This window comes from Lithobates pipiens, unplaced genomic scaffold (genome assembly GCF_037356315.1).
Source record: "Lithobates pipiens isolate NorthernLeopardFrog02 unplaced genomic scaffold, aLitPip1_a1.2 Scaffold_28, whole genome shotgun sequence".
Classification (NCBI taxonomy): domain Eukaryota; kingdom Metazoa; phylum Chordata; class Amphibia; order Anura; family Ranidae; genus Lithobates; species Lithobates pipiens.
In genome coordinates this window covers 18444168-18457573 of record NW_027507789.1, presented here as the reverse complement: position 1 = coordinate 18457573, position 13406 = coordinate 18444168, and the positions used below count along the sequence as shown (strand labels likewise).

Here is a 13406-nt window from a genome sequence, read left to right as displayed (position 1 = left end):
AAATCCCTCCTCCTTGCACTAATTTCCTCCCTCCCAGCACAAATCTCCCCCAATCCCTACTTCAAGCACACATCCCCCCTCCTAGAGCAGTTCTTATCCCCCAAATCCACCCCCAACCACAAATCCCCCTAAATCCTCCTCCTAGCACAAATTCCTTACTGTGGTAATCTACATGACCAGCCCCTTCCCGCTCTCCATCCTGACACCCATCTCCTGCCTCAGCAGCAACCGTAGTTGGCAGAAGGGGGAGGAGAGGAGCAATGCTACAATGGGGTGGAGTGGGGGTGCCATGGGAGCAGTGCTACAGGGGGGAGGGGATATTGGCAGTGCTGCACTGTGTAGTGTGCGGGGCAAAAGCCAACCTCCTCCAGACCATTCTGCTTCCCCGGGCTCTGTGTGCAGTGCGAGTATCCCGCAGCACAATGGCCAGGAGGAGGAGCGCTTAGCCCCTCACTGCATCCAGAGCAGCCTGGGGGGGGGGGGGGGGGCTACAGAAATTTGGGGAGCGCAGCCCATCCCAGCACCCCCTAGATAGGTGGTAGGGCATATGTGTAATGGCTTGTAAGGTAAGACGGGACATATATCTAATGGTCTGTAGGGTAAGGCAGGACATTGTATGTATAATGGTCTGTAGGGTAAGGCAGGACATATATCTAATGGTCTGTAGGGTAAGGCAGGCCATATATCTAATGGTCTGTAGGGTAAGGCAGGACATTGTATAATAGTCTGTAGGGTAAGGCAGCACATATATCTAATGGTCTGTAGGGTAAGGCAGGATGCATATCTAATGGTCTGTAGGGTAAGGCAGGACATATATCTAATGGTATATAGCAGTAATGGTGAACCTTGGCACCCCAGATGTTTTTGAACTACATTTCCCATGATGCTCAACTACACTGCAGAGTACATGAGCATCATGGGAAATGTAGTTCCAAAACATCTGTGGTGCCAAGGTTCACCATTACTGCTATATAGGATAAGACAGGACATATATCTAATGGTCTGTAGAGTAAGGCAGGACATATATCTAATGGTATATAGGATAAGGCAGGGCATATACCGTATCTAATGGTCTGTAGGGTAAGGCAGGACATATATCTAATGGCATGTAGGATAAGGCAGGACATATATCTAATGCTCTGTAGGATAAGGCAGCGCATATATCTAATGGTCTGTAGTATAAGGCAGGACATATATCTAATGGTCTGTAGGGTAAGGCAGGACATATATCTAATGGTCTGTAGGATAAGGCAGGACATATATCTAATGGTCTGTAGGATAAGGCAGGATGTATATCTAATGGTATAAAGGATAAGGCAGGACATAAATCTAATGGTCTGCAGGATGCATATCTAATGGTCTGTAGGGTAAGGCAGGACATATATCTAATGGTCTGTAGGGTAAGGCAGGACATTTTATATCCACCATCAGAAGTCCCCCACCCTCCCTTACATCACAGTACAACCCCCCCCCCCCCCCGCACGTTGTGCTGTTGCCAGGAAGAAGAATCTATGGGGTGGAGATGGGAAGCAGAAAGTGCAGAGTCTGGAGGAGGACCAGAAGAGGGCTGGAGTCAGCTGCCGGAGTCTACTGAACACTGAGACCAGGCGGAGATGAGGAGGTGCTGTGGCTGCGCAGAGAGGCACAGAATCTGTAGGAGGAGTTCTATCCTCCTCACATGAAAGGGCCTGGTGGGCCACATTCGGCCCACGGGCCTTGTGTTTTCACACATGTGAGCTTGGGTCTGGTCACAACCTATGTTTGGCCAATCTTGGAAGGAAGCTGTCAGTAACAGGTCAATTGGCTGTGGGCAGGGAAGCTTGCGACATCAGTGATCAAATTCGGTCAGCCATCTGGACCTAATATGGCCTTGTGACCGGCGCCGCAATTGTTTCAGGCTGTTAAGAATGAATTCAGCTACTAAGCATTGTAGAGAGAATTTCTGGAAAGGTGTCAAATGGCAGTATAAAAACAATACACACGGGTAAGGGTAAAGGGGAAGGTGCATTGTGACTGCTAGGAGGGTCAGATGGGTTTCGTCTCTTGGATGGTTTGGTCTATTAGAATTAACCACTATCGTTGTTGCTGGGTGTCATTCTGACACCCGGCAACTATGATCTCGGTAAAGAGTCTCCAACTGAGACACTTTACCACGTGATCAGCCGTGTCCAATCACGGCTGATCACAGTGTAAATAGGAAGAGCCGGTGATCGGCTTTTCCTCACTCGCGTCTGTCAGACCTGAGTAGAGGAGAACCAATCAGCTGCTCCTCTGACGGGGGGGTCTGTGCTGATCGATTATCAGCACAGCCCCCCCGAGGATGCCCACACTGGACCACCAAGGATGCCACCAGACCACCAGGGATGCCCAGCACCAGGTATGCCACCCTAGACCACCAGGGATGCCAGTCAGTGCCCACAATGGATGCCAATCAGTGCCCACAATGGATGCCAATCAGTGCCCACAATGGGCATCACTGATTGGCATGCATTATTGTTTGGCACTGATTGGCATCCATCAGTAGAAAACAATACAATATCGCTTATCAGTGCCCATCCGTGCCACCTATCAGTGCCCATCCATGCCAACTATCAGTGCCCATCCATGCCCATCTGTGCTGCCTATCCATGCCCATCTGTGCTGCCTATCCATGCCCACGTATGCCGCCTATCGATGCCAATCCGTGACAGCTATCAGTGGCAATTTGTGCCACCTATCAATGTCCATCCGTGTCGCCCATCAGTGGCACCTATCAGTGCCGCCTATCAGTGCCACATATCAGTGCCCATCAATGCCACCTCATTAGTGCCACTTCATTGGTGCCAGCTCATCAATGCTGCCGTATCAGTGCCCGTCAGTGCAGCCCCATCAGTGCCCATCAGTGAAGGAGAAAACACTTATTTACAAAGTTTTGAAACTGAAACAAAAAAACATATATTTTTTTTCAAAATTTTCGGTGTTTTTTTATTTATTAAAAGCAAAAAATAAAAACCGTAGAGGTGATCAAATACCACCAAAATAAAGCTCTATTTGTGGGAAAAAAATGATAAAAATTTTATTTGGGTACAGTGTTGCATGACCGCGCAATTGTCATTCAAAGTGCAACAGCGCTGAAAGCTCAAAATTGGTCTGGGCAGGAAGGTGTTTAAGTGCCCGGTATTGAAGTGGTTAAAGCATTTTTTTGTATTTTTTTTTGCAGATGGATGATTTTGGGACAACAAAGGATTGGTGGGGACACCCTTCCGACACTCCGGCTTTTTCTACGTGTAGCAATGCAGATATTTTCCGACTGATAAATGCCATGTTGGACGACTTTCTGGATTCCGCTGCTGTTCATTCCACTCCCAAGGCCAACGGTAAATGTGACCTCCTGCAGGGTATTCTTCTGTGTATGTGATATAAAATGAGAGAACTAATGGTTTGTCAAAGGATCAATCCTCAGAAACTGATCAATCAGTATTGGTTGTGTAATACCTGATTATGTTTGTATCACTTGAGGACTTCAACAATGATGTCCAGGTTCATTTGAGCATGTGCACACAGACACTTGTAGGTGCAAGTGAGCTCTAGCGTAAAACTCCTGGTCGATGCCTGTGTTTCCAAGCATGCCTAGGAATTTTGCACGTCAGAATTGCTACAGAGGATCTGAATTTCCGATCGGAACTTTTTCCGTCGGAAAAAAAGAGAACCTGCTACCAATCTTTTGCTGGCGGAAATTCCGCCCAAAAGCTCACATCCAACTTTTGTTGGCGAAATTTCCGATCGTGTGTACGGGGCTTTAGACCTCTTTCACACTGAAGGCGTTTTTCTGGTGCTTTTAGGCTAAAAATAGCGCCTGTAAAGTGCCTGAAAGACGCTTCCCCTGCTGCCCCAGTGTGAAACCTCGAGTGCTTTCACACTGGAGCGGTGCGCTTGCAGGGAGTTAGAAAAAGTCCCGCAAGCAACTTCTTTGGAGCGGTTAAGGAGCTGTGAATACACCACTCCTCCACCACCCATACCCATTGAAATAAATAGGCACGGCGGCCGAAAAACTTCCTGATGACGGCCCATTTGATTGGCTAAAACGCGTTAAGGTTAAAGGGATTGTAAAGTGATTTTTTTTATTTTTTTTAAATAAAAACATGTTATACTTACCTCCACTGTGCAACTAGTTTTGCACAGAGTGGCCCCGAACCTGCTCTTCTGGGGTCCCTCGGTGGCTGTCTCGGCTTCCTCCCGCAGGTGCTTCTCACGTTCATGGGAGCTCCCTCGCATGGTGAGAAGCATCTGCGGGCGCGCTCCCATGATACAGCTGGTGGTTATAGCCGCTGGCTGTATCACGCGGCCTCGCCCCCCGGCACTCCGCGTCAGTGGATGTGACTGACAGCAGCACGAGCCAATGGCTGCGCTGCTTTCCATCCATCCACTCCAGCCAATCAGCGGCCGGGCTGAACAGTGGAAAGGACGTCGGGAGACGAGCGCGGGACATTCGAGGGGTGAGGTAAGTAAAACGGGGGGGCTGGGGGCGCCGGGACTTCCAGATGTTTTTTCAACTTAATGCATAGAATGCATTAAGGTGAAAAAACATTTACTTTAATTTGCATCATCATGACAACTTCCACCGAACGTTCGTTTCCAGAAATCGAAAAACACAACTGCGGCAGCGTTCTACTGTTGCCTATGGGCAAATTTCCTGGACAACTTACCTGCTATTCACACCGGGTGCCAGGTTTTAGGCAGCCATACATGTGAGTTTACTAAATATATTTTATTTTTACTGCGCAATGAGATTCTTTTGTCACATCTATCCACATGAGGAACATTTATCCAACGCCAGTCTAAAGAAGATCTACAGGGGCTGCCCCACATGTGCGTTTGACCATACTAACGATAGTTGGTCCATTTTGAGGGGTGGGTTTACATCTATGTGGAGGCACCTTGTCTGAGCACAGACCAAGTATGGAATCCCACATCTATATTTGAGCACGAGCACTTAATCTGGGACTTGGAATCTTTACTGTTCAACCATTTAAGTCATTTGAGTTTGAGCACTAGCACTTTATTGGGACTCTGCAATTTCCAGCGACTTTAGGTCGCTATTACACAATGCGGTTTATGTTGTTGTTTTATATACCAATAGGATAAGAGCGCGTTTTTCCTCTTTTTTCAGCGCTGCCGAAGCGCCCAAAAAACAATTCGGCAGCGGCGCTTTTCGGGCATTCTAAACCCTTCCTTCGGCCGCTAGCGGGGGGGGTTAAAAGCGCCCCACTAGCGGCCAAAAAGCAAACGATGGTAAAGCGCCACTAAAACTGGCTTCGTCTTACCGCTAACGCGGAGCGGTGCCAGTGTGAAAGGGGTCTTATGCTGCGTACACACGATTGGAATTTTGGTCGGAAAAGCTCTGATGGTTTTCCCCACGGGATTTCACTCAGGCTGTCTTGCATACACACGGTCACACCAAATTCCAACCGCTAAGAACGCAGTGACGCACAACACGTATGACAGGACTAGAAAAAGGAAGTTCAATACCCAGTAGCCAATAGCTTCCGTCTGGTAGTTGAATCTGAGCATGCCTGAGATTTTGCATACACATGAACGCATTTTCGGATCTGAACTTTTTCCGACCAAAAAAATTGAGAACATGCTCTCAATCTTTTGCTGGCCGAAATTCGGCCAGCAAAAGTTCAGATGGAGCATACACACGATCGCATTTTTCCGACCAAAAGCTCTCATCGGTCTTTTGTTGGCCGAATTTCCGATTGTGTGTACGGTGCATTAGTGTCAGTAAATTGCTCGCCACCCTGTCACAGTCCCATTATAAGTCATTTATTTACCGCCGTTACTAGTAGAAAAAATATAAAAACTCCAGCATACAGTATATACCCTAGTTTGTTATAAATTTCACACCCTAAACCCATCAATATACACTTCTTGGTATTTTTTTTTTTTTTTTTTTTTTACGAACTAAAGTAAGAAAGCAAGTAAGAATACATATTGTCCAAAATGTGTGAAGAAGTCCATTTTATTTTTTATTGCATATGTTTTATAGCAGAAAATAAAGAATTTTTTTTTTTTCAAAGTGTTTTTTCCCGTTAAAGTGGAGGGCCACCCTAAAAAAAAAACAAGCATTAATATTCTTAAAAAAAAAAAAAAAAACATTTGAAAAAAAAAATTTTTTTTTACCTTGCCAGAAATCCCTTTTGCTAGGCAGTCTTCCTAATCTGCCTTCTTCCTGCTCCTCTGTGATCTTCGGTCTTCTCCCCTCCTCCGGGCTGTCTTCTGGGTAATGGGGCGAGCTGTGTTCTGGGAACTGTGTGTTCCCTAACACAGAGCGTCACATTCACAAAGTGCGGCGCGACTCGCGCATGCGCAGTAGGAAACGGGCAGTGAAGCCGCAAGGCACCACTGCCTGTTTCCCTTAGTGAGGATGGCAGCGCTGGGACCCGAGAGCCGAGGGACATATCAGCCTCGGCGGCCGACATCGTGGGCGTCCTGGAAAGGTAAGTCTCCTTATTAAAAGTCAGCAGCTACCTTTGTTTTTTTTTTTTTAGGGCTGAAACACCGCTTTAAGAAAATAATATAAGAAATATATATTGGAAAAAAATAATGAAAAAAGCCACCAAAAGAAAGCTCTATTTGTGTGAATTTTTTTTTCATTAATTTCCCTTGGGTACAGCTTTTCATGACCACGCAATTACCAGTTAAAGTAGCGCAGTGCTAAATGGCAAAACATGCCCTGGTCATGACAGGGGTAAAACCTTCTGGAGATGAGGTGGTAAACATCTAAAATTGTAGAGAATTATAAACTTCATTAAAGCGGGGTTCCACCGCCGTTTTTATTTATTTTTTCTGGGGGGAAATGACAAGGAGTACGATTTTGAATAGTTTCACTTACTTGTGCCATGCTAAAACTCTCATGCTGCCGTTTTTCCGACTTTTTCCAAGTTTGTAAAATCGTCTCCTGACGGTTTCCATCTTGCCTGTGGGCATGTGAAGCCCAGAGGCATTCTCTTCTGGGACACTGTGCTGCTGATATCCCAGCATGCACCGCCCGTTCAAGCGCCGATCTCGCGCATGCGCAGATCAAACAAATCCAAGCGCTGACAATAATTGGGCGCCGCACAGATTCCTGGGAACTTTAAAAAAAGGATCCCAGGAGACAGTGCGGCCAAAAGGAAGTGTAGACCTGCCGCTGAAACACCGCCCCTAGCCGCAGCCGCACCGCCCATATCCTTAGACTACGGGAGACCAGGAAATTGAAAAAAACAACAAAGAGAAGATGGTAGCAGCAAGGTAATTGGGATATAATTAAATTATACCCTATTATAATCTTAGGGGCATATCGGTTTAAATTCGGGTGGAGCTCCGCTTTAAAATGAATGTCTTCTTTTAAACTTGCATTTGCCACTAGGGTACATTTTAAAATGGCTTAGAGGAAAATGACGTATCGAGTGTTACTTTTTTCCTTAACAAGCTTGCTTATCTCTGATGAAACCTTTCCATTGCCAAGGCAATTACTTTTTTTACTTCTGTTGTTGACCCTGACTACGCCATTCCGACATTCAGTTTGGCCTAGAAAGTGAAGGCTATGGTTGCGAAATAAATCTTTTCAATATAATTGCTTCAGCTCTTTCCAATCCCATGGATGAACAGAGTGGAACATTGCCCTCCCAAATTGGTTGTCTTGGCAAGCAAGGACTAGGACAGACAGCCGGAATATACAGCAGAAGTGGTTAGATCAAATCGCACCATGCATGGGAGCTGAGCCTGGCTTTACCTCGTTCATTGAAAATCTTTTAGGAAAAAGTGTGTAAAAGCTAGACCCTCTGATTGAATTTGGATATTTCTGCAAAGGTTCTCTGGCAAGCAGTGCTTCATACACCAAGCTCTTGTCTGTATTCCAAGCAAACAGATTACACTGGTCCAGTGATGAAGCCCACCATTAGTGTTGGTGATTCAGGCTTGGAGTCTATCAATAACAGTCATTTTTTAACAAGGGCTCCATGGAATACTTCTCGAGCTTGCTATGGGTTACTCAAGCTGTGACTGATTGTCCTACCATCTGGTGGTGTCGGCTTAGTTCCCGGGTCCATTGCCACCTGGCAGAGCCAGCAACATGATCTTTTTAGCTGTCTGTAAGGGTGACATTCTGACCACCACTGTAAGGAACATTCTTTCCACTGACCACCATAGTTAGGGACATTCTTCTCAGTGGCCACCAATGTAATGGACATTCTTTCCACTGAACACCAGTGTAAGGAGTATTCTTCCCACTCACCCAAACTGCAAGGGACACTCTTCCCACTGACTTCCAAAGTAAGGAACATTTTTCTCACTGCCCACCATTGAAAGGAACATTCTTCTCACTGGCCACCAATCTAAGAAGCATCCTTCCCACTGACCTCAAAGTAAGGAACATTTTTTCTCACTGACCTCCAATGTAAGGGGCATTCTTCCCACTGACCCAGATGAATTGCTTTTAGCAAGGGTTCCCTGAGACTTGAATATTAATTCAAGGGTTCCTCTAGGTCAGTAGGTGGTCTCCAAACCGGGGTCCATGGGCCAGATGTGGCCGTTTGCTTGACTTTATCTGGCCCTTGTGGCACTCCCACTAGTATTGAGCGCCGTTCCTCCCACTGACACTAATAATGGGGTGAAATTCCTTTCACTGATCACAACAGTGGTGCCCTATTTTCCCCAATGGCACGAATGATAGGGCACTATTCCTTCCACTGACACCAAGGATGAGCACTATTCCTTTCACTGACAGTAATGATGAAATACTATTTCTATTGATGGGGCACTATTCCTCCCACTGACACCAATGATGGGACACTATTCCTCCCACTGACACCAATGATGGGACACTATTCCTCCCACTGACACCAATGAGGGGACACTATTCCTCCAACTCCGACTGCATTGTATGGCACTAAGACAATGATTGCTGAGCTCTCAACATAGCAGGCAAGGCAGAATACGAGGGTGTGGGTATTGATACGTCTGTTGTTAGGCAGTGCATGCTACCTGTTGCAGGTGAAGATTTATTTATGTTCACAGGAATCAAAATTTTCTTTGTCTTTCTAAGCAGACTATCCTAATACAGAAGGAGCAAGTCGAGTGCTCTTCCCAACGTCCCAAGATCCATCCCCTCGTGATCCTCCTGACCCAGATAACTCCTGCTGTGGTCCGCAGTTTCTTGACCTGAATGGCTGGGACAGAGTATGGAGCTCTCTGGACCTTGATGTTTCTGGGCAGTCTAGCACACCCTCAGTAACCAAGTCAGGTAAGATGCTGTCTGGAAAGGGGCAGGCTTGCTTATTGGAGGACTGAAACTAAATCATATTTCTGTAAATACATTCAGTTAGAAAATACACAATATTACCAAAAGTATTGGGACACCTGCCTTTACTCGCACATGAACTTTAATGGCATCCCAGTCTTAGCGCGTAGGGTTCAATATTAAGTTGGCCCGCCCTTTAAAGCTATAACAGCTTCAACTCTTCTGGGAAGGCTGTCCACAAGGTTTAGGAGTGTTTGACCATTCTTCCAGAAGCGCATTTGTGCATTTGTCCACTGATGTTGTATGACAAGGATATGCAATTAGCGGACCTCCAGCCGTTTCAAAACTACAAGTCCCATCATGCCTCTGGGTGTCCTGCTTGTGGCTGCCAGAGTCTTGCAATGCCCCATGGGACTTGTAGTTCTGCAACAGCTGGAGGTCCGCTAATTGCATATGCATGTTGTATGAGAAGGCCTGGCTCACAGTCTCAGCTCTAATTCATCCCAAAGATATTCTATTAGGTTGAGATCAGGACTCTGCAGGCCAGTCAAGTTCCTCCACCCCAAACTCCCTCATCCAGGTCTTTATGGACCTTGATTTGTGCACTGGTGCGCAGCCATGTTGGAACAGGAAGGGGCCATCCTTAAACTGTTGCCACAAAGTTGGGAGCATGAAATTGTCCAAAATGTCTTGGTATACTGACGCCTTAAGCGTTCTCTTCATCGGAGCTAGAGGGCAAAGCCCAACTCCTGAAAAACAACCCCACACCATACTCCCCCCTCCACCAAATGATTTGGGAGATAATGGTCTTCTTAGGGTCATAGTCAGCATTTTTCTTCCTCCAAACACGCCAAGTCAAGTTAATACCAAAGAGCTCAATTTTGGTCTCATCTGACCACAGCACTTTCTCCCAATCCTTCACTGAATCATTAGATGTTCATTGGCATGACTGTACATGTGCCTTCTTGAGGAAGGAGACTCTCCGTGTTTGGAGGAAGAAAAATGCTGACTATGACCCTAAGAACACCATCCCTACAGTCAAGCACAGAGGTGGAAACATTATGTTTTGGGGCTGTTTCCCTGCTAAAGGAGGTACAGGCCGACTTTGCCACATTGAGGGGAAAATGGACAGGGCCATGTATTATAAAATCTTGGATGAGAACCTTCTTCCCTCAGCCAGAACACTCAAGATGGGTAATAGATGGGTCTTTCAACATGACAGGCACCCAAAAATACCACCAAGGCAACAAGGGAGAGGCTCAAGAAGAAGCGCATTGAGGTCTTGGAGAGGCCTAGCCAGTCCCTAGCCCTTAATCCTATAGAAAATTAATTGAGGGAGCTGAAAATTTGAGTTGCCAAGCTAGTGATATAAAGATTTATATAGAGGATGCAGGACTTCCTTTTTCCTGCTAGTGACCCCTCTAGTGATAACTAAAGATATATAAGGGATCAGGACCTCCTTCCTCCTGCTGGTGACCCCTCTAGTGATAACTAAAGATATATAAGGGATCAGGACCTCCTTCCTCCTGCTGGGATCCCTCTAGTGATAACTAAAGATATCTATAGGGGCATCAGGACCTCCTTTCTCCTGCTGGTGATCCCTCTAGTGATATAAAGATCTATATAGAGGAATCAGGATCTCCTTCCTCCTGCTGGTGACCCCTCTAGTGATAACTAAAGATATATAAGGGAATCAGGACCTCCTTCCTCCTGCTGGGATCCCTCTAGTGATAACTAAAGATCTATATAGGGCCATCAGGACCTCCTTTCTCCTGCTGTTGACCCCTCTAGTGATGACTAAAGATAGATAAGGGAATCAGGACCGCCTTCTTCCTGCTGGTGACCCCTCTAGTGATATAAAGATCTATATAGAGGAATCAGGATCTCTTTCCTCCTTCTAGTGACCCCTCTAGTGATAACTAAAGATAGATAAGGGAATCAGGACTACCTTCCTCCTGCTGGGATCCCTCTAGTGATAACTAAAGATATATAAGGGATCAGGACCTCCTTACTTCTGCTGGGATCCCTCTAGTGATAACTAAATATATCTATAGGGGCATCAGGACCTCCTTTCTCCTGCTGGCGACCCTCTAGTGATAACTAAAGATATATAAGGGAATCAGGACCACCTTCCTCTTGCTGGGTTTCCTCTAGTGATAACTAAATATCTATAGGGGCATCGGGACCTCCTTCCTCTTGCTGGTGACCGCTCTAGTGATAACTAAAGATAGATAAGGGAATCAGGACTACCTTCCTCTTGCTGGGATCCCTCTAGTGATATAAAAAATCTATATAGAGGAATCAGGATCTCCTTCCTCCTGCTGCTGACCCCTCTAGTGATAACTAAAGATATATAAGGGAATCAGGACCACCTTCCTCTTGCTGGGATCCCTCTAGTGATAACTAAAGATCTATATAGGGGCATCAGGACCTCCTTTCTCCTGCTGTTGACCCCTCTAGTGATATAAAGATCTATATAGAGGAATCAGGACCTCCTTCCTCCTGCTGGTGACCCCTCTAGTGATAACTAAAGATATAAAAGGGATCAGGACCTCCTTACTTCTGCTGGTGACCCCTCTATTGATATAAATATCCATATAGAGGGTTCAGGACCTCCTTCCTCTTGTTAGTAATCCTTCTAATGGTGTGTCCCAGTTTATTTTACCATGCAGCCCAAAACATGATTGTCTAGTTTATCTTAGGCTCCTTTCACACTTGTGAGACCTGAAAATTGCTTGATTTTACCGCGATTTTGGTGCGAATTTAAACAATTCCTGTGTAAACAAGAGGTGTATGGACCTCGAATCGCATCAAAGTCGGACCAATGTAGTGCATGGACTACTTTGAAGTCACCGAGACTTGAAGTCGCACAGATATGAATGGCACCCATTGGAAACCATGGGGAACGACTTTGCAGGACAAGTGGCACAAGTGTGGAACGGGCCTTATTTGGCCGTGCATGGTCATGTTATAGAACATTAACTTGAAAACTAAACACAATTTTTTGATTTTTTTTTTTTTATCCCTAGTTTTTAACCTACTCAAAAACCCTCCAGCAAATCCACCACCTCTTGGCTCCTGGCCACTGGATCCCATTTGCTCAGACTTGGTAGAGAAATACCCTGCCCTCCTGCTGAATGGCTCCAGGGTAGACAACAGTTTGATTTTAGAATCCCGCTCTAGCAGCCCCTCGACTTCTGATACAAGTGGATTCAGCTCTGCCTCGGATCCCCTTACTGAATTGATTGTAAGTTAACAGCAACTTTACTTTCCTGATAACAAGCTTTTCTCTACAGTTATGTTGGCTTTACTCCCACTTACACTCTCTGTTGCCTTCAGAACCACCAAGGTGTTGGAAACATTCTTTAGAGATTTTGCTCCATAGTGACATGATAGCATCACACAGTTGCTGCAGATTTGTCGGCTGCACATCCAGGATGTGAATCTCCCGTTACACCACATCCCAAAGGTTTTCTATTGGATTGAGATCTGGTGAGTGTGGAGGCCATTGGAGTTCAGGGACTTCATTGTCCAGTGGTGAGATGATTGGAGCTTTGTGACATGGTCAGAGCTTTCAATAAATACATGAACGGGTCTCTATAGTTGGCATCTCCCTGTTCTCCAGGCACTGCAGAGCTGGGCCAACCATAGAGACCTGTTTATGCACATTTGGGAAGACACATACCCTTGGAAACAAGCACATACTGGTGCTACTCACTCATCTGGTGCTTTATTGAAATCTCTGACCAGCTACCTACCTTATTCTCTGTACAGTGGACACTGTTCAGTTCAATCGCTGGAATTCATTTCCTGCTCTTCATCAGGCAAACAATAAACTGGGAACTTTTCGTTCCAAGATCTCACTACTGCTTGGTTGGCGTCCATCTGCACCGCCACTGGCACAGTTGCCTCGCCTATTTTCCTTATGGAATCATTTTACATGATTAAAAACAAATTATGACTATATTTACCTCGATCCTATACCCCTGATGAAGGTGTATAACCGAGAAATGCGTCGGATAACCGGGGATTACTATTTACCGGAGAGTATCATTATCTCTCGTATTTTTCATGTAAACTGTTGTGTTTTTTTTTTCATATTTATGTGTATTTTGTATAAACTTTGATGTTTTTTAATATCAAT

The 13406-nt window shown here is 45.7% G+C and overlaps 1 protein-coding gene across 1 annotated transcript in view; it reads left to right on the top strand.

Moving 5' to 3' along the window:
- The first annotated feature begins 554 nt into the window (after positions 1–554).
- LOC143934967 (cytoplasmic polyadenylation element-binding protein 1-B-like) overlaps positions 555–13406 on the top strand; it is a 33566-nt gene continuing 20714 nt past the window's right edge. The window contains exons 1-4 of the mRNA XM_077458512.1: positions 555–566; positions 3200–3356; positions 9071–9265; positions 12292–12509. Coding sequence (XP_077314638.1) covers positions 555–566; positions 3200–3356; positions 9071–9265; positions 12292–12509 — 582 coding nt within the window. The remainder of the gene's footprint in view (positions 567–3199; positions 3357–9070; positions 9266–12291; positions 12510–13406) is intronic.